At 33.2% G+C, this 25,534-nt stretch overlaps 1 protein-coding gene across 1 annotated transcript in view; it reads right to left on the reverse strand.

The window, feature by feature from the left end:
• Positions 1 to 1,571: 1,571 nt before the first annotated feature.
• SGPP1 (sphingosine-1-phosphate phosphatase 1) overlaps positions 1,572 to 25,534 on the reverse strand; it is a 30,676-nt gene continuing 6,713 nt past the window's right edge. Inside the window, exons 2-3 of the mRNA XM_016141777.2 lie at positions 10,441 to 10,530; positions 1,572 to 4,198 (exon numbers count right to left, since the gene is read on the reverse strand). Coding sequence (XP_015997263.2) covers positions 3,647 to 4,198; positions 10,441 to 10,530 — 642 coding nt within the window. The 3' untranslated portion in view covers positions 1,572 to 3,646. The remainder of the gene's footprint in view (positions 4,199 to 10,440; positions 10,531 to 25,534) is intronic.

The following is a 25,534-nucleotide window of genomic DNA, read 5'->3' on the forward strand; positions in this document are numbered from 1 at the left end:
AAAGCTAGTGAATAAAAATAATTATGTAAATCTGTAGTAGCATTGCTCTACATTAGGTCTTAAAATAAGTTTCTGGCAGATCTAGTCTTTGTAATTCACATATGGCATTTTAAAATCACAAAATGAAATAGCAATGTATATTCTGCTTGAAAAAGTACCTGTTTCCTAGTATTATGATTAATTCATGAATTAATGTTTACCAGTCAACTACATACAGATGGCAGGTAGCCACAGATTTAACTGAAACATTTTATGTATGTTTTTAAAAGAAATTATGAAATGTTTTACTAAAAATACAATGTAATATTGGTCATAAATGGAGCTCATGTTCAGTTTGAATTTTAAAGAATTTCTTCAGTGTCTATTACTGAAAAAAATAAAGAAAAGAAAAAGAGAAAGGATTCCACAACCCCAGGGCTCCTAAAGTATTCAACTTTTTTCCTAACATCCTAACTTTACATTTTCTCCTAACATCTTTATACTTTTTTAATTCTTCAAACCATCTCAAATTTGTGGCATTACACAGGGATCTAACTTAAAGGTTGTTTTTATTCTTAAATGGGAACACGATTGTCCCAGCATAATTCGGTGAATGCATTTTATTGTTATCATACTTTAAATATGGAGTAGCTTTTAAAATATAGAATCTCTTAGCTTGAAAAATGAACTTACCACTTCACATGTGGGTTCTCTCAAAGGCTTTAAAAATTAGGGGTTTGGCATTTCCTAAAGCACAGATATGACAAGATCATTCCCTCAGTCAAAAACCTTGATTGACCACCCCTTTCCTTAAGACCAAGGTTTAGCTTCTGTCTACTTAGTATCCACTATAGGCCTTTCCAATCTTATTTCCCTGTTCCTTTGCCTAGAAGGGAGGTCACATCATTTGATTTGGCTACAAAAGCAGAAAACATGTGCAGCTATCTATGCTAGCATTTTCTTTAGAACCTTTTAATGATGCTTCTCGTACCTGCTGGTATTTCTCAATGTAGTCACTGTCAGTATTTCGGGTAGAAAAGTTCTTTATTGCATTATATTTAAAAGCCTTGGCCAGTGTACCACTAAGTGCAGCAGTATTCTCTGACGTCCCCCTTCCCCACCATTCTAGTTATGATGACAATCAAATAAATTTCCCACATTTTCCTGAATCAGAAATGACAAGGTATCCCCACCATAAGGCACTTTCCCAGCTCCCCTTCTAAACTAGATATTCAAATCAATCTTGTCTTTCACAAAGCTTTCCTAAATTCTCTAGCTGTAGATCCATTCCTCTTCTGATTCCCCTCCTACATGGCATTATCTCTATATATCCATTTATCAACCCACCCATCCATCCATTTGTCCATTTTCCAAGTTAGCATTTATTGACCACTTATAATGTACCAGGCACACTGACCACTTTCTTCTTAGATTATGGCTCTTTGCATAAGTGTCATGTCTTGTCTAACACATTATAATCTCAGGTATAATCCCATGTCTGATCCACCTCTGCATCTCCCAACATGTTTCATACAGAGCTAGCGCTCCTACTGAATGTTAGAGGAATGAAAGTTACTGAATGCTGACACAAGTTTTAACGTACATTCCAAATATTTATTCAAAGACAGTGAGAATATTAAAAAAAATTAATCAGTGCCTTCTATTACTGGAAATAGTACTCTGATTTTGAATAAAATGTTTCAGAGAGAAAGCATGCTAAAATGGAAATCCTAGACACTTCATAAATCTCTAGCAGATAATAGAGACAAATGCATAAAAGACAAACAAAACAAAACACCTTCCAATCCTGAATTTGGCTTTTATTTTTAAATACATTTAGCATGGAACTATCATAGAACAGAAAATAATAAAACAAAGAAATGGAATATTTTCAAATATCTTTAAAGCTGGATATAAAAATTAAGAAGATAGCACAGACCCACATTATAGGAAAGAGTCCCTAAAACTCAATTCATTAAACACATTTTGAAAAAAAAGTCCTTTGCACATTTTGTAACGTACCGGTATGTTCCCAAGTGCCTTGGTTTCCTTTTAACTAATAGTAAAGGTCCCAAATTTAGTTGCTTATCTAAAGTGATCTAATTTAATGTTGGTAAAAATTACCATGTCCCTAAATTCTCAATCAGAATTATAAAAATATGAGCTCAAATAGTTATGCTGCCCAAAATAGAAACATCTTAAGTGATACTTCTGGATAATCAGGCAGATATTGCACTAAAGTCAGTAATTCCATACCTGATGCTCATTTATATGGAAAGTTAATTCTCCTCTTTATGAAAAACTTACTACAAATAAACAATGTTAACTTAATTATAATTATACTTCAAAATATAAAGGCACAAACAGAATAAAGAATAGTTCAATACTATACTCAAATTTTCCACTGTGAAAATAATAAAAAGTTGAAAAAATAGGATCTAATACTGACACTTTTAGATTTTATAATTTACCTTAAGTAGATAATAAGTGGGTATTAAAAGGTAACTGTTAAATCCAATCCTTTCCAAGTAATTTAGAAAAAAGGGTTTTTTTTACATATGATGCATGTGCATTGTCCCATCTATAAATTTCAATTACGTTTCCATTCACTGGAAACATCTACCTGCAGTATAAACAATCAAGACAATGTACAAAAAATATATCTTGTTCCTATAACTTACAATGCACAGAAAAATACCTACAAAAATGGAAATATTTATCCATTTAGTTTCCCAATAAATTAGAAAGTTTAGCCCATTCCACACTTCTTTCTAAACAAAGGCTAAAGAATTAAGTGTTTTACTCCAGCCCTGTTAGTTTGACATATATTTTAAAAATATTGCCTGATTATATGTAACTTAAGTTAGCATCTTATTTTTATATCACAGTATACATGGCATTTCTCAATACAGCAACAGAAAGGCACAATTAGCAAGCAATAAAATTCAGTACCTGAATTATTAAACTGAAGTCCAGAAGAACTGCAAATAAAGTACATTCAACACAGTGTACAGAACTGGAAAAAAATTTTTTTAAAAAAGGTATCCAAAACGAATTTTTCTGAAAATTTGGTCCATTAAAAGTGCCTCCCATGTTCAACATCCTGGGTAACATGAAAGGTGATGGCAGTGTAAAAAGAGGCAGTAAATCAATGTCGTAGCATATGAATTCTGGTCTAGTAATTATGCAATTTAATTAGGAAATGGCTCCCACAGTAAATAAACATTAAATATATCTGTTAATAACAATATACCTGTATTAAGTCCAAATACACAGGCACAGCTATTTGCATATTATTACTGATTTTATAATACATCCCCACAGTTTAAAAAACTCAGGTATGTTATTTTATATATAACATATATTAGATATATAATTACATATGCCTTAATATATATTATATATAACTTGAATCCATAACAGCACAAAACTCTCCAAATATTACATGGACATTCTAAATGGATACTCATTTTACCAGTGCTGAAATAGCTCAGCTCACCTAAAACACATCTGGATGTGCAATGATAAAATGCACTGACTCATGAATTTACTTAAATAATTAAGTTAAATTCCTGCAAAAGCCTAACTCTGATTTGGCTTTTAACTAGAATATATTTTTAGATATTAATAACTGATACCTTTCTTTCTTATAAACAATATTTCTCCATCAAGAGATACCAATAAAGAAAAATATGTAAGGAACCAAAAACGTGATAGAGAAACCAACCATTCCGTAGGTAATATACCGATAAGGAAGTTCAACTTCCATGTGCTGTCTTGCTTGTCGAATATCATCACATGGTATATTGAATATTTTACAGGCTAAAGGAATGGTGATCTTTTTCATTATATCTCTGACTATTAGAACAAATATTATTCCTATGAGGATCCGCAATATGGCTTTTCCAAACAGAGTCACTGTAATGGGGGGCCTAACTAAAGGTAATCTATCCAGAGGAGGATCTAACATTAGACCCATTTTATAGGTAACATGAGATCCACATGCAATTCCAGCACCACTTCCTAGAATCTCAGCTGTGTCTCCTCGGGATGTACTCCAGGTGTCAAGAGTGAAAGAAAAGATCCCCAAGGCTAAATGAAGCCCAATGATGATTAAAGGAGCATATTTGTGAGTTTGGTTAAAGTTGTCAATCAGGTCCACAAATGGATAGAAGACAGCTAAGATTAAAATGGTATATAGGAATCCAGCAATAATATCCTGGGAAAAGAGAAAAGTAGAGTTGTTTAGTATAATACTATTTTTGGCATTAAAATATATATTTCACATTTCAAATATTAATAGATATAAATTTTAAAAATATTCTCACATTCTCATTCTCAAAGTAAACTGTACTAACTGGCCTAAAAACTATTTTAACGATAAAAAAGATTAATAATAAAAGAATTATATTTTCACAGTTCTACCCTTTTATAAATTAACAATATAAGCTAAAAGTATATATAAATGTTTAAGTATTTATAAATTTAAGGCAACACATGTATACTACGCACAAATTGTATAGTTAATGAACAATTAACTATGCTTAAATTATGTAGTTTGATTTCTGAGAAAAAGAGTATACTTATTTATCAAAGTAACCATCTTTGTTTTCATTAATTTAAATACATAATTCATGTTTAAAGAAGATACAAAGCCTGTGTAGTTTCTTTTTTTTTGCCATTTATTCATTCACTAAACAAATACTTACTGAGTACCTACATGTGCCTGGCGCTATTTCAGGGACTGGTACATTGCTTAAAAAATGACAAGATTCTACTGTAATAGAGCTTACATTTTAGTGGGAAAGACTGACAATAAATCTGAAATTTAAAAAAAGTAGATAAACATTTCAATTTCAGATAGTTGTAAGTGTTATGAAGAAAACTAAAACTGGGCAATGGGATAGTAAGATGAAAGGCCCTATTAGAGTGATTAGAGAAACCTGTCTGAGGAGGTGACACTTGAGCAGAGACCTGATTCCAAAAAGGAGTCAGCCCTATCTTTAGATGTAAGGAAAAGTATTCCAAGGAAAGGGAATACAGTCTCAAGAGCTTGAGGCAGGAAAGAACCTAGTGAGTTCAAGAAATTGGGAGAAATCCAGTGTGATTCAAATAGTGAGCAAAGGAAAGAGGGATGTGGTATGAGGTCAAAAAGATAGGCAGATGCCAAATCATGTAGGGCCCTTATAGACTACGTAGAGTCTAAATTTTATTTCAAAAATGATAGGGAACCACTGAAAGAGTCCAAAGTAGGAGTGTAGCACTCTGCTGTGTAGAGAATGAGTTATAGAAGAAAAGTATGGAGTGGACAGGAGACCTCTGGAGACACTGGTGGAAAGCTACAACAGTGGTTCACTCTAGACATGGTTCATACTTACATGAAAAGAAGTACTTAGATGAATTTAGTAAACTATTTTAAAATTAGAGTTGACAACTTCAACTTGTGATAGACTGAATGTGAGAGAGAAGCAAAAGAAAAAAGGGATCAAAGATGACTCCTAATTTTAGGCCTGAACAATGGGGTAAGTGATAGAAAAATGGTTTACTGAAGGAAATAAAGCTCTTTCTGACTCATTCCTGACATGAACAAAATGTTCCAGAACTTCCTCCTTAAAACAACACAAAAATCTCTGTGAGCTACTCAATCACTGAAGATTTTTTTCAAGAGTTGCTTATGTTCATACATTGCTTCCATTTCCTCACTTTCTACTTTTTTTCTAAACTCATCGCTGCACTGAAACTACTCTTTTCATACTACTTGGCTTTATGCTACCAATAATAGTGGTCACTCAACATTATTCAACATAGTAGAGCAGACTAGTTGTTTTTCTGTCTTACAATGCTACTATGTTTTCTTTTGATGTTCCCTGGTGTGGGTCTGCAAGAATTTCTCCAGGATATATACCTAGGAATGGAATGACAGAATCATAGGAAAAAAGGAATATTCTCAGCATCAGGAATCAGATATAGGGAGTAAAGAGAAACTAAATTTTCAACACTTTTTGTGAAAATGAGGTCTTCCATGAAAACTCAGTGATACACACTAAGAGTTACCCAAGAAATCCGGTTAACTGAATTTTACTGCAGTTACTCAAAGATTCTACAAGTAACCCAAATTCTGAACAAACTTTTGAATATGGAGATTTCAAATTATGACTGTCAAACTCTATTCTTCATATTTCAAACCCCTAATTGCCAAATAATTTCAGTTTATTAGCTTATTATGTTCCTTTGTTTGCTATCTTACCCTTTCTTTCCTCACCTATAATTAAAGGCACAGGTCTTGGAGAATAACCACAGGATTTTTGCTACCAGGACAGAAGCTGTCGCTTTATTTTATTTAAATTTCATGACTGATTCAAAATTTTAATTTGTATGCTAATCTGGAAATGTCCTGAGTCTTATAATTCTCACGGTATGTGTACCAAATTAGACGTTTTAAGTAAATGACAACTGATGAATTATTTATATAAAACCATCTATATATACTCTGAGGTTAAGTGAAAGAAGGGTTAATAACTCTGCAGTTGGCTATTTTTTAAAAAAATTACAATTCTTTCATATTATAGAAGTAGGTATATAGATGTTTATGCCTGTAAAATTTTTTTTTATAACACCTACAAGTGAAAAAAAAATCAATTGATTTTTAAAGACTTTTTTGTTTGATCATTTTTACATTAATAGGTCTTTTAAAAAAAGAATTCTTTAAAATAACTCATATCAATTAAACTTTTTAAATTGTATTTCAGTATGACATAAAACATCCAATATTTATTGTCCTCTACTTTTTTTTCCATGACTATTAAACCTAGATTGCTACATGTCTCTATACAAATCTGCTTCCTTTTCTGAGTTACTGTTTTTGATATTACCCTGAATAGTGAGGGCATATTGATTTCCATGCAACAAAACCAGAAGGAACAAATGACTGAGTTCAAGACATAAACAAGGTGGCTCTCACTGCGATATTTAATGTATTACATTAAAATGTATAACTAAGTGCTTTTAAGCATCACAGCACAAAGTGTGCAATCAAGAAAATTAATGTTAGAGGTAACATAAAGAACTCAAAGTAGCAAATTTTCCAAAATTAAATTAAGCAAATAACTTCAGATACTTATTAATTATAATTTATTCCCTAAAAGTTAATAATTATACATTTAACTGGAATATTCTGGGTTATCATCAAGTTTATTATAGAGAATATCAAACCATAAATTAAATAAACATTTACTATGTATTAAATCTGGAATTTTCTCCTTTTCGTTTTTCCTGATGTGGAGATAGAACAAGAGGCTAGTCATTAGCTGGGACTAGAATTTAGAACTCTAGTTGTCTCCAGGTGTTTTTTTGTTTGTTTTTATATTTCAGGTGTCCTGCTTCTAATTTTACTTTAATTCCTGCTTCTAAGTTTAATCTGCCAGTGATGCCAACAAGATTTCTAACAACAAAATTTATTTTTGGAATGATTGTCTTTATCTTTCTTTCTTTTTTTTTTTTTTATGGCGACATTGGTTAATGAAATCCAGTAAGTTTTAGGTGTACAATTCAATAGTAAGATATACATATATTGCATTGTGTACTCACTACCCATGATTAACTTCTTTAAGATAAAAATTTCAAAATCCATCCTTAATAATAAAATTCAAATTTAATATATGCTCACTAAAGAAAAACTAGAAAACACAAACAATAACAAATAGTTATTATCCAGGAATAACTCCTATTAAAACTCTTAGTGTTTACTGATCTAGATCTTTCTCTATAACTTATTTTGAGTTTTTTAAATTGGCTTAATCAATTTGATTTTTATTTCTTGTTATAAAAGGGGTCAGAGGTACATACTACTTTATAATCTCACAATACCTTTCTTAAAAGCCTTTCCATAAATACATATAAACTTTTAGTACAATTTTGGGTAAATGTAATTACCACATATTCATAATTTTACTAATGCAGAAATAAAACAGTAATTTGACAAGTATTCAGTCTAATAAGTTCAAAATAACTTGTGTTTTAAGAAATTAAATTTTGAGTGCTAAGTTTGATAATAAAGAAAAAAATGGGTATAGTAACTACATTTCTGGAAATAAAAATCAATTTAGGAAAATAGGCAGATATTAAAAATAAACAAAGCTGTTGCTCTTTATGTTGTAAAAATAACATAGCATATAGCAAATACTGAATGAAGTATTCATTATAAATTATTTAGAACACATTATTAGAACTCTCTTCTTAATGTTAATGAAGATATCAGCTTAGATAATGTATCTAACCACCTACTAACAACTTCTAGGGCACATTCTGCCTATAGTTCCATACTAATTTCAGAATAAACAGTGAAGATACACACTATGATTAAGAAAATAGTTTCATAAGGGGTATAAGTTCACATATCAATTATCAAATAATAAGCAATATATTATTGATTAGAAACGGTTGTGGTTATAACACAGAATCAGAATTTATAATGCTTGCATGTTATCTGTGATTTTATTTTTAAAAGAAAAACTTGTAATACTACACATGGGACAAGATGATTTTTGAATCGTTAAAAAGACTAGAATTATCAGAGTCATAGTTTGACAAAAATACATCAATATTGTTTTTATTTCATCTGATTCAAGAGTAGACATTATCTGGTATATAAAAAATGAACTAAACTCAGCTTGAATATTTGATGAACCCTCTAAACATTTCTTTTTTTTTTTTTTTTTCTAAAAGAGCAACATCTTTGGGATTATATATTCAATATAATCAGATTCTTAATACTCATTGTATAACAATAATGAATGTAGGGATAGATACTATTATCTAGTATCTTTTCTTTCAAGAAATAGCAAAGATTCATTTTTTTATCACTCAAAGACGCATAACCATTTGGAAGTGTTTTAGGAGTGACATTGCTAACTTTTGGGAGTAGAAAGAAATAACTCTAACAAGGCACAGAGAAGGATAATAACATTTTCTTGTAATATTAGATTTGATATAAGACTATGATACTTAGTCTCGTCATAAAATAAGTAGAGATTAGTTGAAAGAATTGTATATAAATTCACAATTTGTATTAATTATAAAAAGTCAAATAATTTGCTTCTTAAAATCATATTTAGGACTTCTAGAAATTTACTAGTAAAGGGGTAGCTGCTAGAGGCAAACAATCTAAGTAGGAAAAAGAAACTCAGTATTTACACAGCTATGACAAAAGTTAATGAGATATTTTTATGAGTAGAAAATTCTAAAAGTGAAAGCTGTTAAAGAAAAATTTGATATAACCCATTAGAAATTTTTGGATTCCGTGAATTATTTCATGTATCGCCACCTTTTTCTGATCCTTTATCTAGCAATATAAAACATAATATGTTTGTAGTGTGTCTTAAGAGACACCACACTAGATACAAGAGATAGAGAGAGAAAATATACGGTTGCTTTTCTCATGTTGCTTATTGTCTAGGGGTGACAGATAAGAAAAAAAGCATTTTGTTTAGGATAAGTGCTATGCCAGAATTATGCTCAAAATGCTCTGGCATGAAGGGTCACCTAACCAGTCTGAAGAAAAGAAAGATGCGAAAGGTAATGAGGCTTTTAGGAAATAAGAGCACTTTTTTGAGTCTGGAAGAATGGATAGGATAGTTTGTTAAGCTAAGAAAAATAAAGGACATTTCAAGCAGAAATAACAGCAACCCTAAAGGTATGAAGGTAAGAAACACCTCGTGCAGTTGAGAAAATGTAGTCATTCAGTATGACACTGTATTTGTGTTTTAGGAAGTATACTCTAACAGGAGACTGAATATTACATGGAGAGGTGTCAAATCAGAAATAGTACTACAAATTAAGAAGCTGTTGCAGTTACCTGGTTAAGATGAAGCAAGCCAGAACTAAGGGAATGTCAATAGGAACAGAGAAGAAGGGAAGCGAGCAGGTGTGACTGAAAAGAGTACAAGGTCCACGTGCTGCTTGCTGCTTTTGAAACTGAATTGCATTCTTAAAAAAAATATCTGCTGTGAGCCCTAAAATATTGTTGGAAAAGAAAACTAGCATTTAATATGTATATATCAGTGGTATCAGGATAGTTTAAGTACATTTGAAGTTTCTAGTCACTGGGTCTTCATTAATAAGTAGAACTCTCCTTGGTTTCTATAGTCGCATCATTGGTTTTGACTCAGCATTACAAGAGGCATAGAAGAGAATGAGAAGGAAAATAAAACTGAGACTGGAGAAACGGAGAAATGCTATCCTGAGTATAATACTTGGTGACTGTGGTTGCTGGGAACTCTTTTCTAGGAAACAGATGATTATGTTAAAACTTCACAAAACATGTTGTTATTTTTACAAAACACAGATTTACAATAACTATTTTCTTATTTAGGTTTCATTAGTTTGCAAATGATTAAAAATTATTAAAATGCCTGTTAATTTCAGAAAAAAAATAAAGCACTACGAACACAACATTTTCCTTACCAGAATGGAGTGCATTCCCATGTAAATTCTACTTAGGCAAACTAGGGAACACCAGCAGGGAACAAGAATCAGTCCATATATAAGAGGATACTGAAGAGGAAAAAAAGTAAAATTAGTTAAATAAATTAGGGTAAATTTAAACAAGAAAATAAAAAATTCACCATACTATAAAATTCCATGAAAACAAAAATGATGTGTTTTTACTCCCCATTGTATTCCTACCACTAACCCTAAGCATGGCACACAGTAGACATTCAAGAAATACTTTTGCATGAATGACCAAGTGAATGAAATCTAATGTTTCCATACTCTTCATTGTGGGAACTGATGACTCATTTTTGCTTCTACGGTAAAGACTGATTTACCAGCATGTTACAGAAGAATAAAAACAGGTAGGAGACATACTTTTAGTATGGTTCCAAAATGAGAGCACCTTTGAAATAGAGCCTGAATGTGGCCCACGTAGTGGCCCTCACTTCTTTAGGGAGGAAGACTGGGCATTATCTCCTCACTTCCGTTAGTAACTGCTATCTGCAATTTCTATTGACATTTCCTCATCCTGTATTCAAAACTCAACATTTTGTAACTTGTTTTCCACTTCTGCCCCACACCTTCACTAAAATTTCAAATGGTAATCTCACTGTGAAATATTTTGATAGGATACTGGGAGCAGTAGGTTATAAAAAGGGGCTGGGGGAAACAACATGTAGACAATTTTTGATATCAATGGCACTAGTTTGAGTTGGCTTTGAATCTCCTGGGATTTAGAGGGAGGAAAAAGGAATAGATGGGCATGATGATAAGTTTGTATAGAAAGGGGAGAGGGCACACTGGAGGCAGCTTTACTTCATTACTTCAAATTTCTTAAGAACTGATCCAAATAATTATGTATTATCTTGGACTTCTTCCTTATCCCTCATATTCAACCAATAATTAACTCTTGCTGATTTTACCTTAGTAATATTTCTTGATTCTGTCATCTCTTCTCCATCCTACTTACATTGCCCTTGTTCAGACCCTCAGTTTCTTCTTTAATTCTACCTATTTTTCTGGCTATTCTTCCATATGTATGAGGAACTTGGTTAATGGGGCAAACAGATATTACCATGTAATAAGGTAAATGCTATGATGGGAGTATAATAGAAGTTCAGAGGGAGTCTAAGGAATAGGCATTTAACTTAGTTTAAGTATGTAAACAAAGACTCTCAGATTAAGTAAAATTCTCGTTGTCCAGAAAGATGAGTAAAATATAGTATTTAGAGAAAAGAAGGCCTAAGTACAGAGCAAAAAAGGAAAAAAGGTGGAGGATATTACAAACAGCAGGAATACCATGAGCAAAGGCTCGTGTGCAAGACATTATAAGTGGTGTGGTTTTCCAGTAGAAGCTTACAATCTTGCTGGGGGAGGCACTAAATACCACACATAAAAATATGTAAATTATATATAAATGTTAAGTAATACAATATATCAAATATACAAATATATAATAAAACGTGTTAAGTACTATGGAGAAATAAAGAAAGAGCAAGTACTGAAGAAACATTAAATGTTCATCAAATACTCCTTGTGTCCCTCCTACATTTTATCTACCTGCAGCTAGACTGTGACCAAGTGACTAGTTTTGGCCAATAAGCTGGGGGAGGGGAAGGAGGGGCGGAGTGACTTATGGCACTTTCAATCATTCTATGAATGCTCTCTTCCCCGCCAGGTGTGACCCTGGAAGGCACATGTTGAGATTCATCACAGGATGGGCAAACTTCTTTCAACCTGGGTCCCTGAGGTTCTAAGGAGAACAAAGCTGTTTGCTAACTCATAATGAATATGTAGCACAAATGAAAAATAAACTTTTGTTGTTAGCTGAGATTTGGGGATTTAAGTCATTCCCAGAGCATAACCAAGCCTATCATAATTAAAACAGTAATAGAAACAGGAGTTGAGGAGTGTGTGTAGGACAGGTTAAATTATTAAGTAAAAGATAGTTGATGTGGACTTTTTGAGAAGCTGAGATTTGAGGCAAGAGAAATTAGCCACGCAGACATCTGAGAGAGAACATATACCAGGCAAGGGGATCAGGTAGAACAAAGTCTCTAGTGAGGAAATGTGGCTGGTAAGGAAACTAATGTGGCCAGAACAGAGAAAACAAGTAGGAGCAGAGGTGAGAGAAGTATGAGGGCCGGAGCAAGGAGAGCCCAAGAGGCCACTATAAGAAATTTGACTTTTATTGTGAATCAAATGGGGAGCCACTGTGGGGTTTTGAGCAGAGCAGTGTCATGATGGCTGCTATGTTGACATTAGATAATAAGAGATCGAGGGTGGAAACAGGGAAACTAGTTAGGAGGCTGTTGGTATAATATAGGTCAGAGATAAGAGCAGCTTCTGTCTCTGTATCAGTCACTCAGGCCTTTTTAATTTTTCTGTTAATTAAAAAAAGAAAGAAAGAAAGAAAAAAACCACTGTTAATAGCAAAGGACACCCTAAGAAGTAAATAACAACCAAGAAACTCTCCTTTGCTTTTTCACTTAGAACCTATAAGAAAGTAAAAATGTACAAAGTTATTGATGGGAAATATTTGTACAGAAAAGATTGCAGAAAAATCCATTTATAGAGTCTATAAAGCTAAGACTTGAAGGTAAGGGAAAGAGAATTTTCAACAGGGACAATGAAACTGAATTTAACTTAACTCAAACACATTTATTCAGGTTTACTATGCTTAAGGTGTTTAAAAATAGGAAAGGAATGCAATCAAGCTAGAGGCAGAAGTGGAGGCAGAAGCTAAAGAAGAAGCTATGAGCCTTTTATTTTCCTTTTCCCCTTTTCCAGAGCACCTTTAGACTTCACTAAGATAAGGTGACAAGTCGTGAAAAGAATAAGTCATTTTTATTCTTATTGATTGGTTGATATTTTTTAAGCCATTAGTCTCTTCGGGATATTTTCCCCAGTTTTTTTTTCTGGAAAGTAACACATTTGGGGAAATATATAATCCAGTGCTCACTATGTGACTTTCATATTACTCTTCATTGAATAACAGAATTCTGAATCACAAAGTATCAAAGCAAAGCAGTGTTTCATAAGTTAAATTTAAGCAAATAAAAAAAGGCTATAGATTTTAAGACTAAAGGAATAAACTAGACAGACTATATAAAAGTAACATTTCTAAAATGGGATCTTTTTGTGAGAGGAAGAATTATCCATAGTAACCAATTCCCTTGGCATATTTATTTATATTTAAGAATACACAAACTTCGTCTACCTTTAATTTTATATTAAACTGTCTCTAAAAACAAATTAGGACCATTATCCTCATTTAAATGTTAACTGGAAAAAAAATAGATTTGTGCAGAATTATCCTTTCCCAAGAAATAACAGAATTTATTACAAATATGTAAAAAATATATAGACCACTCCATTTCAGTCATCCTTGTTAGTTCTCCTTTTCTTCACTATTCCTTAGTATTAGTGTGCCCCAGAGCTTAGTTCTAAGGATATCTCCTTTCCAATCTATTATACTCACTTCCTTAATGATTTCTTCATCTCGGGAATTACATACAATCCTTATGTTTATAACTCAAATTTCTGTCTCTAGCTGGGACCTCTCCTGAATCCTAGACTGGTATATCTAACTAGCTACTTGGTATTTCCACTTCAGTGTCTAACAGGCATCACAAATATAACATGACCACATCTGAGCTCCTGATCTCTCTTCCATTTCCCCATCTGGCCAGCTACTCCTGCAGTTATCTCCTTCCTAATAAATGACTTTATTGTTCCATTTCTCAGGCCAAACATCTTGTTAGATTTGAGTTCCTCATTCATATCTATCATCCAATTCATTAACAGTATCAGCTATACCTTCAAAATATATCTTATTGTTAATTGTAATCCCCATGGTAATCACAAAGAAAGCATCTAAAAATATAACAAAAGGAAATGAGATGAGAATCAAAATCGTATACTACCAAAAATAAAAAATCACACAAAAAAGAAAGCAGTAATGTAGGACATGAGAAACAAACAAACAAAAAAGGTATAAGACATACAGAAAACAAACAGCAAAATGGCAGAAGTCATCCTTATCACTAATCACTTTAAATGGAAATGGTTTAAATTCTCCAATCAAAAGGCAGAGTTGAAGAATGGATAAGAATACATAACCCATCTATTTCCTGCCTAAAAACATTCACTTTATATCAAGTGAAGCAAAGACATAAACTGGTTAAAAGAAAACAAAATGGAAAAACATTCCATGCAAACAGTAACCAGAAGAGAGCTAGGTGGCTATACTAATATGACAAAATGGACTTTAAGGTAAAAAACTGTTATGAAAGACTAAAAACAGCATATACTGATAAAAGGCCAGTTCATTAAAGAGATACAACAATTATAAACACATGCACATTAAACAAGAGGCCAAAAACAAATGACGCAAACATTGACAGAGCTGAAGAGAGAAACAGTTCTACAGGCCAGTCTTCTTAGCACTGAAAATCTGCTCTTCCACAACCCTTTACCTATGTTAAACTTAGCTGATATTTTAAAGTCTCCTGCAGCCTCTTGATCTTGCCTCAAGATCAGTGCAAATTTTTCATGCCTTTTGAAAAGTACAAGCCAACCAGCACAACCCAAGAACAATTTAACATTTTCCTTACTCTAGGTAACCTGACTTCAAATTTCCTTGGCTTTCAGCCTCATGATAATGCTGTCTACTATGCTTTCTTTCTTTTTAAACTGGCTGCCATCTCATAAATCCACAAATTTAGCCACTTTCCCATCGTTTCCATAGCATCATCATACTCTTACGGATACTACTTTCCTTACATACAAATTGGTGAATTTCCTCTTCTTTTTTCTGGATGCACTGATTGTTGATTCATTAACATTGAACTCATGGCCAACAGAACTATAACTGATGCCTGAATTAATCTTATCTACCACACATACATTTTCTTTGTAAAGCATATCACAGCCTTCCTGTGCTTAGGAACACTAGATACCACTATAGCACTGTGCTTAGAGACCATTTTAAACAGCAAAACCTCCAATAAAGAGCACAAAAATGTGGAAAACAAGGCACTAAATACATTGTGAAAAAGACTTGTTTACAGTACAATAGTTAAAACAAGAAAGCAGAACACTACCTTGTTCAACCTTGGCTGGGAACGTGTATGCCAGGTGATTCAAACTTTTCGTCTCTCTGCACATGTCTGTGCATGTACTGATTTGGGGGTTATGAATAAATTCTAATGAGTAGGTAAATTTACAAATATGCAATCCATGAATAATAAATATCAACTGTATGTAAAAATTCAACTACTCTTAAATGACCATGGCCCAAAGAAGAAATCACAGGGAAGTACTTAGAAATAAAGAAAACGAAAACACAACATACCCAAAATTATGTAATACAGTGAAAGCGGCATTTGAAGGGAAATGCACAGCAGTGGAGGCGTATATTAAAAAGAAGAAATATCTCAAATCAGTCAAAGCTCTACACCTTAAGGACTAGAAAAAGAGGAGAAAATTAAGTGCAAAGCTATCAGTAGCAGGGAAATGATCATCTCAATTGCTGCAGAAATGAGGACAAAATCCAACATTCCTTCATAACAAAAGCACTTGAAAAACTAGGAATAGAAGGTAACTTCCTTAACATAATAATGGGCATTTATGAAGCATCTACAGATAACATTATACTCAATTGCGAAAGACTTGGAATGGTTCCTCCCCAAGATTAGGAACAAGACAAGTATGTCCACCTCTCACCAATGCTATTTAACATTATATAGTAAGTTCCACCTAGAGCAAACAGACACAAAAAAGAAATAAAAGATTTCTTTTATTTAAATTGGAAAGAAGTAAAACTCTATTCACAGATATCTTAAAAATAGACATCTTAAAAATAGAAAATCCCATAGAATCTACATTCATTTTTCCACTCCTAGAGTTAATAAATGACTACAGCAAAACTGCTGCGTACAAGATCAACACACAAAAGCTGCGTTCCTGTATACCAGCAATGAACAACTTGAAAAAGAAATTAATATAACAATTACAATAGCATCCAAAAGAACAAAATACCTAGGAATAAATTTAACCAAGTAAGTGAAAGACTGGAACACTGAAAATTACAAAACATTACTGAAAGGAATTAAAAACACTTATTTTTGACACAGGACATATTTATGTATTAGGATATATTTTATATATATTCTATATGTACATGTATATTAATATACCTGTGTAATTATTTTTTAATTATTGTCTATCTCTTTCCTCAAGAATCTAAGTTCCATGGGGGCAAGGATCTGAGTCTTTTTGTTCACTGTGTATTACCAGTGACTACGACAGTGTCTGCACATAGTCAGCAGTCAATAAACACTTGCTGAATGAAGTAAATACAGCCCTCGGCCACTAAGAACATCAGTCTCACAGTATCATACTCGCTATAACTTGGGGTTACCAATGATACCATAGTTATCGCTCAGTTCCTGGCCTCAAACCTGGGCTGTGTTAACCTTTAGTTTTAAGAGCATCTCTGGGATCCACCATAATAAACTGCAATTTGAAAATCCTGAATAAACTTAGGGAAGAGAATTTCCAATGCTTGTTTAGAATAAACATTCTTAGGTATAGAGTCTGTAGTTTAAGCTTTTGAAACTAATATACATTTTCTAAAATAAAATAACCCAAGTTGCATAGAAATATAAAACCCATTTCATATAATAGCACATTATGAACTATATTTCTATACTAAAAGCAAAAATAAACCAAAAAACAATCAAAATAGCATATTTTCACAGTACTTTCCATACTGGTAGGCTAATGTAGAATAATATATGGGTTCAAATAGGTAAAACAAAAACTGACCCATATACAGTTATTTAATGTATACACTAATGATAAAAATGTGAACTGAAACATTTTCAACTCAATCTATTGTTTTGACCTATCCACATCTGATGTCATTTAGTTTCTCTTTTGATCTCAGGATCAGTTTAGTAATAGACCTCATATAAATACCAATTACAATTTAAAGTATATTTTACATTACAAACCATAATAAGGAAAGTACTGTTTATTACCATACTAGTTAATATAGCTTAATGTTGACAAAATAGGATCCATTTCTCAATTCCTATTATAGGGAAGGGATTTGTGAGGAAAGAAAGAGAAGGACTGTGTGTTACAGCTTTTATCATTTCAGAGCTGCAGGAGACCACAGCTTTCCAGATAGATGATGAACAAGATGATGAACAAGAAATTCCTGATTTCCTCTGAAGAGACCAGAAGTAGAAATAAAAGAAACTTAGTAAATTCATCTTCCAGGCAGTTTCCAATTCTTTAATACATTCCAATTCCAACCTATCAAAGAATTTTTTTTATCTAATTGTCTCTTGGATAATCTAGCCCTATTTACTACATGGCCCCAGAAAACTGCTTTAGTGTCTAGTGTGGATTCTGTGGTGATTGCTTTTTTAAAATCCCTATTCAAATTTCCAGGGTTGGGAGCAAATCTAGTCTGGAGTGACAATAGCACTTTCTCAGCACTTTGGGAGAAATAAGCAGAGTAGAGGCAATTAAGTACAGTAATTTTCCAAATGCAAAAGACACTGTAACAAAAAACTCGAATTCTGTCTTTCCACATCGGTAAATCTGGCAAGTTTTTAAGAACCCTAATTTCTTTTTTTTAAAAAAAGTCAGAACTAGGAAGACTAAGCGGAAGCACTACGTCTTCCTTCTTTCCTCTACCACAGCAATCTGACCAACTTCTCCCACTTCTGATAATTTGTTGTCGTACTGTCCTCCACTTCAGTCTCACTCTCTACTTCTATTCCTACCCAGTCCAATCTTTTATTTCTGAGAAATAACCTGGATGGATTTTTTTAAACCAAAATTCAATTCTAGGCAGATGTTAGAAGAAATGAATGGTGGACTTGTTCTTTACCGAAATGTTAATAGATAAAATAATTTTATTTAACATATCACTTACAATGACATTACTCTAAGAGCTTTACAAATATTAGCTAATTTAATCATGAAAAGAGAGGCACAAGGTCAAACAGGTATTATTAAGTTATGAGCTGAGATTCATGAACTCTTAACCACTATGCTAAACTACCCTCCATGTATAAAGTGTGTTGTTTGTTTAATTCCTGTACCCCTAGGATCAAGCAGATTATAACTCGAGTCATTTTTAACTTAAGTTTTCCTTACAATGGAGGCTAGGTACAAATTTCACTTAATTAGAGGTATAAGAGAACTTAAGGGTATTAATTCCACTCCCCTCGCTTTAGAAACAAAGAAACATATCCAGGGATGCTAAATAACATGCAGTATTATATTGTAGTGGCCTATTCTGATGCCTTTTACAACTTACCATGTTTGTTACTTTACACTTTTATCACTACACAAATAGGTAATAATTTTAAGTTTGGTAGGAGTTCCTAGTTTCCATTTTCTTTTTCTTAGAGAATGTTGACTTTATCTGCTGAATTTATGTATTTCCTCTAATTAGGTTTTACAAGTCCTTCACGTTATTTTCAAATTAATAATAATTTATCTAACCTGAAAGAGATCAAAGGACATCCTAGATGCTTTTAATTTCATACCACCACCTAATCTTTTCATTACACATCCTACTACAGGAACACTTATCTAAACACTTCCTTCGGTTATTCTACCAAACGGTTTTATTCTTTCATACTGATATGCTTTCCTTAACTAGCACTTTTATATTAAGGCATTTTCTATTCACATTCATCAAAGTTAGTAAATGAAGTCAGTAAAATGACTTGCAATTAAGCAATTACAGAAACTTGCAATTAAGCAATTACAGAAACTATCTTTAATAGAATTTAAAACTTTCAGAGTAACTTAAATATGGCAGACACTAGAAAAAAAATATTTTGAGGAATGGACAGTATATATGTAAACAACAGATGACAAGGATAATGCATCAATGACATATCTGCCTTATTCTCATATACTGTTAAGTTTATTGAAAATTGGTATAAATTTTCTGAAAAGCATTGTCGATACATATAAAAGAGCTCTAAATGTTCCAAATGTATATACATTGGCCTAGTAATCTCTCTCCTACAATTCTGTACTAATAATAATATAGAAATATAAGTAAGAATTCATATATTAAATGTTTATCATAAAACTATAAATATACCACACACCAATGAATAAGGCAATACTGATTGATTATAATGCAGTAGTTTAAAAATACAGGTTTTTGCAACTACGCAGACCTGGCATTTACTATATGCATTTATTAGGACTCTAAGTAAAAATGTAAATAACAGAAATCAACTTATTTTGAAAAAAATAAAGATATAAGGATAGAGAGTATCTCACAGAACCTTATGGCATAATGAAACTAAGCCTCAAGAAGAAACTGGATCTATAAAATGGATAGTCATGGGACCATCTCTTCTTTTTACATATTTCTTCTTTTTCTGCAGACCAGCCTCTTTGCTCTTTAGTCTACATGGTAGATGAAGGTTTCTGAATTTACCTCATTGAGGAAACCTGCCCAAACTCAGTACCTATTCTCAATTCCAGAAGGACAAGTAGAGAAAATATGGGTGCTCAATAGCTGAGGGAACTTTTAAAGGGTTGTCAGCGAGGCAGATTCCTCAAAAGGTTCTACTACTTCGGGTGTGAAACATGGCTTAATTTCATCATCTCTTGGTACCTCAGTTCCCTTGTCTACAAATGGAGATAATAATATCAACAGTAAGGACAACACTGTAAACACTATTTTGTAGGAATATCAAAATATTTTATTCATTAAGAATGTCTTCTATGAATTTTTACCGACTGGAAAATGTATGACATAATATATTGGAGCTCTCCAGAGAAACAGAACCAATAGGGTGTGTCTGTGTGTGTGTAAAGATTTTATATTTATATGTGTGTGTGTGTGTATATAGAGATTTACTGTGAGGAATTAGCTTTATTATTGGATGTTTTCTAAGAATTGTTGGGGCTGACAAGCCCAAAATTCGCAGGGTAGGCCAGCGGGCTGGAGACCCAGGGAAGAGTTGATGTAACTCAAGGCCAAAGGTAGTCTACAAGCAGAATCCCCTCTTCCTTGGAGGACTGTCTTTTTACTCTTCAGGCATTCAACTACTTGAATAAAACCTCATCTACATTATGGAAGATAATCTACTTTACTCAAAGTCTACTCATGTAAAATGTAAAAAATATGTCATAAAAAAAGATCTTCACAGAAACATTTAGAATAGTGTTTGACTAAAAGTCTAGGTACTGTAGTATAGCCAAGATAACAAATAATCATTACATAATATTAAATAAAAACGGATAAACTCCGCATACAATATGGTCCCAATTATTTTCAAACTGTAAGGAAAAAGTTAATACTATCTTGTTTTTATTTTTCAAGTCTTCTATAAGTTTCAGTACTTATCTTGCTTGTCCTCTTATCATTTAACAATAAAGTTCCTTTTCTAGAAACATCCTCTTTCTTTCACATGTAGTTTCCCTTTATAGTATGTTCTTTTTATGGTATCATCCAATCTACACCCTTTTCTTCTGTATACATCCCCACTTAGACCCAGCAGTGTGCCTCTAGAGACACACTGCTCTCTTGACCACAGCTACTGATAATCAGGCATTGACATTGGCCCTATATTGGACACGGGCTGGACTGAGCTTAGATTCTTTCCTCTAACAGTCATCTGAAAGAAAGTCGATCCCTCTCTGTTGTATGCTTGAATTGGAAATACTGTAAAACTAGGAGTGAGAGACATACACATGCCAAAGCAAGGAGGAGGGATGGAGAGAGGGAGGAAGGAAGAAAAGGGGGGGAGAGAGAGGGAGAGAAAAACAAAGGCGTATGGAATGCCTTTAGGTCTGATAGCATTTCAGAGCCTAGCTCCAATCCTTCAGAAGGCCTGACAGTACTGTGTTGCCCTTGATGTCTGTAAGATACCCCACCCTCAGGCCTTCAAATGAATTTATTTTTCTTTCTCTTTCCTCTTTTTTTTTTTTTTTTTTGCTTAATCTAGTTCAAATACATTACTAGGACCCCTACACACAAACACACACACACACACACACACACACACACACCCTTAGATAGTCTCTAAGATACCGTCTTTCCTCTCAAACTGTTACTTTTCAGATCCTGTTTCACATTCTTTTTACCCTATCTATTCCTTAAATATTGATGTCTTTAAAGGCTTTCCTAAACCATCTGTTCTCACTGTGGGTACTCTCCCCAGGGCAATATCATTGCCTTTCATTACTTCATTCCACCTGTGTATGCTGATGACACCAAACCTGCCCAGGTCTCCTTAATGTATAGAACTGCCTCTGAGCCAGTTCCAGATGGCTGTCTTATAGACACCTCAAACTCAGCATATCTAAAACAGACTTGATCTCCACACCCCTGCTCCTTTCCCCGAAATCTGATCTGCTTTCAACATTTTCTATATCTGTAAATCAAACTCCTATTTCTCAGCTTTCCAAATAGGAAATCTGGACATAACCTTTTATTCCTGTTTTTCCTCTTATTGCCAAATCCAATTAATCACTACATTTTGTCAATTCTATCTCTTAATAGTGCTCAAGTTAATCCATTTTTCTCTACTGCCATTGATACTAGATCAGGGGCTGGCAAAGTTTTCCTGTAGAGCCAAATACTACCTTGAGCTTTGTATACTATATATAGTCAATGTCACAATTACTTAACTTGCTGCTGTAGCACGAAAGCACCACGAGCAATATGTAAATGAATGGACATGACTGTGTTCCAATAAAGCTTTATATATAAACACTTTATATATAAAAATTGTGAATTACATATAATTTATAAGTGTCACAAAATATCATTCTTCTTTTGATTTTTTTCAACTATTTAAAAATATAAAGACCATTTATATAAAATTATATAAAATCGGGCAGCAGGCCATTGTTTGCAGTCTCTTGATCTAGATCCCCATCATCTCTCCCTTGGACTGGTGGAGTAACTTCATCCGTGCACTTCTAGTCTTGCTTTTCTCTAGTCCATTTTCCATACTACGGACACGACAGTCTTCCTAAAACACCCATCTAATCTCCTTGAAGAAATGAACCATATTTGTTGTATTTGCTCTTATTAACTGTAGGGCTTATGTTATTGTTTAGAACTTATTAGAAATGAAAAGATTATATATCTGTGGATATACATCATTACTTTAAGTAAAGCTTTGTAGTCGACAAGAAAAAAATGTATAATTTCAACAGAAATACTTATCATTATTCTCAGTTAATGATTTTTCTCTATAGAAAACAGATGAGAAGACACATACAATTATTAAATTAATGGAGAGTTGAATAAGGTTGTTGCATATTTAATCAATGTTTGAAAATCAAATGCATTTCCATAGTCCAGCCATAAAAAGTTAGAATATTTGAATTTTAATAAGGTATCATTTACGACAGTAATAAAAAAAATATAAACTAGAAAGAAATCTAACAAAAGATATCCTTGATACATATGGATAAAAATCATAAAATGTCACTGAAATATATTTAAGAAAATCTAAATAAGATTTACCATATTCACAGATAAAAAGATTCAATATAGTAACGCTATCAACTCTCTCTACATTAACTTATAATTTTTTTGCAATTTCTGTAAAAGTCCAGGTAGAGGTTTCCATGGAAATTAAAGAGCTGATTCTAAAATGTAATATTGAAAGCAAATATTCAAAAAATAGCCAAGACAATTTTGAAGCTAAAACCATAGGGAATCTGTGAATTAAAGGCTGGGAACTGCAGGCAGTCAGTCATTTTATGCTACATATTCTCTTCCTTCCTCCTCACTGTATGTCCATATCAAAGGAAATGGGTTAACAGTCTTTTAAACTCACAGGAACTAAAGAATGATATATAAAGAATGAATTCCCCAAACACTTGGGGCTTTTTTCTTCTTTTTGTCTTAGGTTTTTGTCTTTGTTTTCCCCCTTCTTTAAAGAACTTTCTGTTTGCCCCTAACTTTGGCGCGCGTTGAATTCTTTCTATATTCTCTACCAAAGAACCCTCTTACCTCGGTGCAGGGCTTGGTCTCCTGTAGACTCAAGGAAACCTACCCTGTCCTGCATCAATTCCATTTATAAGAAATGTCCAGAGTAGGCAAAACTATACAAATATATAGTGAATTAGTGGTTGCCTGGGATTGGGTAAAACAGAATAACTACTACAGTTATTGGCTTTCTTTTGGGGTTGAGAGAAATGTTCTAAATAAAGTTGACTGTGGTGATGGGTTGCACAATTCTATGAATATACTGAAAGCCACTGAATTCTGTATTTTAAATGAGTGAATTGTATGGTACATGAATTATATCTCGATAAGCTGTTATATATTAAAAAAACAAAAACAGTAGTAGGGGTGAGAGGATTTGTTTCTGCCCATAAAGGCTTAACTGTTTTAAGAATAGCTGTTTCACTGTAAACAACCAGAAAACTAGAAAAATTACATGAAACAACTGTTTTCAGCTATTTGAAAACAAGCAGCACAGGGCTGTGACTCATAAGAAAAGGGAAACAAGCGGAATGAGCCCTATGACTGCCCTAGCTTGCTGCTGGAGGCAGTTTCCAGGATGCACCATGGGAGGAGGAACCAAAACAAAGGTTGGCAGTTTCACTGATGGGAGAGCCAACAAGAGTTCCCGGAGGGCAAAAGCAGCTATGTTTTGCAGGAGAGTACTGGAGAGGGAAATTTGCACAGAGAATGATCCCTGAGGATCTGTGAATACTAATTTTTAGATGAGGACTAATCAGTGCATATTTGGGGTAAAAGCCCAACAGGCTGGGGGGGGGGGCGGGGGAGGGGACTAGAAAGTAGTAGGCCAATTTCCAAAGCTCACCTAGGTCTGTAATTGCTTTCCCACCACAGTGTTGTGGAAATTGAGCCTTTAGAAGGCTACCACCTTACCAGTGAGGGTAAATTAGCTCCAGATTATGGTTAGTCTGAGCCCATTCTAGCAAGGCTAAAAAGATTAAACTGACAAGCAATTTAACAGTACACCAGAACAAAGTCCAACACTATTTAAAGGAGTACAACAAAATCTCAAACTCTATAAAAATTACCAAGCAAAGCAGAATATGATCCAGAGCCAGGAGAAATATCAGAATCACACAAAGAAGACAAAGATGGTGGAATTAGTGGATAAGGACCTTAAAACAACCCTAAAAAATCTTATAAGCATACTCAAGGATGTTAAAAAAAAAAAAAAAAAGGAACATAATAAATGGAGTAATGAGAGATTTTAAAAAATGCCTAAGTGGAACTTGTAAATATAAACTATTTGAAATTATATCTAATCCAACTTGATGAGTTTACCAGAAAATCAGACATTGCAGAAGAAAAGATCAGTGAATCTGAAGTCATAGTAAAAGAAACTATCCAAAATGAAGCACAGAGAGCAAAACACTGTAATAATCATTACAGTCATCATCATCATTAACAGAATATCAGTGGTGTGTGAGAGTGACCAGTGTTAAAAGTCTAACTAACATTCAGGAGATTAAAGCTCCAGAAAGGAAGGATATGCGGAAAAGGGGAGAAAAAAAATTTTCTAGAAATAATGCTGGAACATTATACAAAAATTACAACAACATACTGTGAGTTTTAAAACATGTAGATGTAAAACATGACAATAACACAGGGAAAGGAAGAGGAAAAATGAAAGTATACTGCTATACAGTAAGTCCTCACTTAACACTGTCAACAGGTTCTTATAAATTGTAAATTTAAGGAAATGTATAACGAAACCAATTTTTCCATAGGCTAATTGATAAGAGTTAAGTTCTTACCCATATTTCTGGTCACAAAAACATCACCAAGCTTCCAAAAAGACTAAAAACCCTTCTAATTGTAAACACTGAAATAAAAGTGAGCTATACATACATTTAAGAAAGATTCATTTAAAAAGTAACATAGTTGTTCTCCAACCTGCTTATTCCAATTCAGGGTCGTGGTTGGTTGGAGCCTCTCCAGGCAGCTCAGGGCCCAAGGAGGGAACCCTTCCATTGCTGGTCCCATGCACATACACAGCCACATTCACTCAGACTGGGACAATGC

This window comes from Rousettus aegyptiacus, unplaced genomic scaffold (genome assembly GCF_014176215.1).
Source record: "Rousettus aegyptiacus isolate mRouAeg1 unplaced genomic scaffold, mRouAeg1.p scaffold_m13_p_3, whole genome shotgun sequence".
Classification (NCBI taxonomy): Eukaryota; Metazoa; Chordata; class Mammalia; order Chiroptera; family Pteropodidae; genus Rousettus; species Rousettus aegyptiacus.